This window comes from Ananas comosus, unplaced genomic scaffold (genome assembly GCF_001540865.1).
Source record: "Ananas comosus cultivar F153 unplaced genomic scaffold, ASM154086v1, whole genome shotgun sequence".
Classification (NCBI taxonomy): domain Eukaryota; kingdom Viridiplantae; phylum Streptophyta; class Magnoliopsida; order Poales; family Bromeliaceae; genus Ananas; species Ananas comosus.
Genome location: NW_017893385.1, coordinates 18827 through 21593, shown reverse-complemented (window position 1 = coordinate 21593; position 2767 = coordinate 18827). Strand labels below are relative to the sequence as shown.

Sequence of the window (2767 nt, the reverse complement as noted above, 5' to 3'; positions counted from 1 at the left end):
TGAATTTCATAATTTAAGTGGGATGCCATAATTATCTCCCTTAAGACAAAATTGTTATTTACTATTTTCTCTTCTTCTCTGTTTAAGATTGCAAATCACGTATATTTTGGGTAATTGGTTAGAATGAAAATTCAGAAAAGAAAAACTTCTCTTTGTTTCAGGGACTATCTTCCAAGGAGTTGGAACCCTATAAAGAAGGTATGAAGAAAGATATCTTTGAGGTTTTCTCGCTTAGTCTAAAAGCTGAATTACTTGATTCCTCACAAATTAAGAGTTCAGCTTCTAGTCGGGAGCACACTATGGCTGCCAATCTTTGTCCAGACAAGAACCATCAACTGCATTATCAAAGTCGTATAATTGTGTTTCTCTTCGTTGTTACAACATGCATCTCTAATTGAGTTTTTCGTTAAATGGCTTATCCAGGTGATAGGGTAAGATATGTTGGTTTGCAACATTCAGCAGGAACTTCTTTGAAGGTTCGAAGGTATGACCTGATACGACAAATGTTTATTTCTAGTACTGTTTTAATTTAATTGTTCAAGAGGTTATCATATGTGGGTAATCTGTCATTAACAAATGATAGCATCAAGTCTTATCCANATATGTGGTGCATCACAAAAAGAAAAATGGAGAACCTGTTACAGAATTAGCAAAAAACAAAATTGTATGTTTTATATGACTCTGTAATTAAATTAGTCATATTTTCTTAGCTAATCTTATTATAATTGTTTTATACTTTCTATACTATAGGAAAAGCTGGAGCCACTCAACCAAAAAGAAGTAGATGTCTCACAAACTGGTAGCTCAGGAGGAAGCTTAATGTGGGCAGCTACTGATGCTTATGCCGAAGTGATAGGCAAAGAACGGCATGGCCGTGTTCGTGGTGTAGGATTCGGCCCAACTCCTTCTATGTTTGGTACCTCATCAATTAACACATCTCAGCGGCTAAGGATGGTTCCGGAAGAAGAAATTTTAAGGGATAAAGAGGAAATACGTGATCTTAAAGACAGATTAAAATTCATAGAGGAGAAAGTGGCATTCCTTTTATCCCAACAATCAAATATTTGTTCTTCACAAGTTACGTATCGTTAATATGTTATTTTGTTAGCTTTTAATCTTTTGAATAAAAGTCTTATATTCTTTTTATTATAGGTTGAAAAGATTGCTGAAGATATAATTTTAGAGAGATCAAGTGCATCAGGTATTGTCAACTTGTCGATTTGAGATTATAATTTAATTGATTTGTTTGTGGTTGATTCATATTGAGGTGTTAGGTTAATAATAATAATCAAATTCGTATTGCAGAAAATAGTAGAGATGGCAAAGGTACAAGTGTATTGGAGCAGCAAGGAGTTCAAGCTACTGAGACTGCCCAACCTCGCAAGCGACGTCGCTATCGTATGAGTTTTATTAGTTATATTCATTGCTATCTTTGTTTTAATCTATTTCTTATGTTGGTTAGACATAATATTTTTTCTCACATTGTATAGTAAAAAGTTATGGACAAACTAAGTGTGGAGATGAAAATCATCTAAAATAACCATAAACGGTATGTTATTTCACTACAAGAGTTATCATTATAATGCATTGAAAATTTTCAATTTTAAATATAAACAAATCAAACTATTCTTTTGAATTTATTATGTTTCGCAGCTTCTATATTGCAGGTTTGGAGAAAGTACATGTATTTAGCTTGGGTGTTAGTACTGATGACTGTAGGAGGACTTTAAATTGAGGCTAACTAAGGTATGTTTGATCCATATCTCTATGCAATGCCATGTTAAAAACTTAAAATAACTTATAGCTCACTTTAGTAGTTTAATTACTTATCGGTTAAATTTCATCATATGCATATTTCATCATAGCTCACTTTAATGGTTTAACCCTTCATTGTCGTATTCATTGATCTATTGTACAAGTCGTAAAAACCATTAACTAGATCTGCCATCAACTTGTGATCAAGAATCCAAAAAATGTACTTTTATTATTGTACTCAAAATTTTAATTATAATAAGCACTATGATTTCTGCAAAATATTCCTTTTTCTTCTTCTAACTTGCTCTTTTGTTGAGCTGCTCTGGTTATGCTTCTAGCTTGGTTAGCTTAAACCTATTGAGTGTTCATGCATTGTCTTCTCTAACCTGATACAAGTTGTTTGATTGAAGTTGCCTCATTTTGGCTGTTTTCTTCATAACCATGATAGTAACTTTTTCTCCTCCATCTAAGATTTCGTTCTCTTGAGCTTTGTGCGGCATTATAAATCCTGTTTGTGCTATTAAGATTGCCAAAATCACTGGATCTACCCCTTGGATGCTTGAGCTGATCGTAACTTAATATAGCAGATTCTACTCTAAACCTTGTATTAATTGTGGATGAAATTGCTTTTAGTTGATGTCTAATTGACTATTTCCATATGATTAAGACCTCAATAAAGGTAACTTCCATAGTTAGCATAGTACTGTATTGGAATTTCTTATGAACTGTTCAAATCATGTGGTTAACAGCTCAATTTATGGATAACTTCCATAGTTGCATTGTGGCATTTGACATAACAATGAGAACATAGAGACATTGTAGCATTTGACATAACGATGTGAACCTAGAGACATCATGACTTATGACAAGTGTGGCTTAAAGAGTGGCATATGTGACAAGGTAGAAACCTGTTATGACATTGTGGCATTTGTGGCATTGTGGCTTGTGGCTATACATTCCCAAATTGGGAATTGGATTATACTCACATTGAGTCTTGGCTTGAGGGTGGTAG

The 2767-nt window shown here is 33.5% G+C and overlaps 1 protein-coding gene across 1 annotated transcript; it reads left to right on the top strand.

The window, feature by feature from the left end:
- The first annotated feature begins 606 nt into the window (after positions 1–606).
- LOC109705855 lies at positions 607–1755 on the top strand. The gene is made up of 5 exons (XM_020226635.1): positions 607–664; positions 751–1077; positions 1153–1201; positions 1306–1398; positions 1668–1755. Exons 2-5 carry the CDS (start codon positions 820–822, stop codon positions 1733–1735), a joined length of 468 nt encoding a protein of 155 aa, XP_020082224.1. The 5' UTR covers positions 607–664; positions 751–819; the 3' UTR covers positions 1736–1755.
- Positions 1756–2767: the final 1012 nt, after the last annotated feature.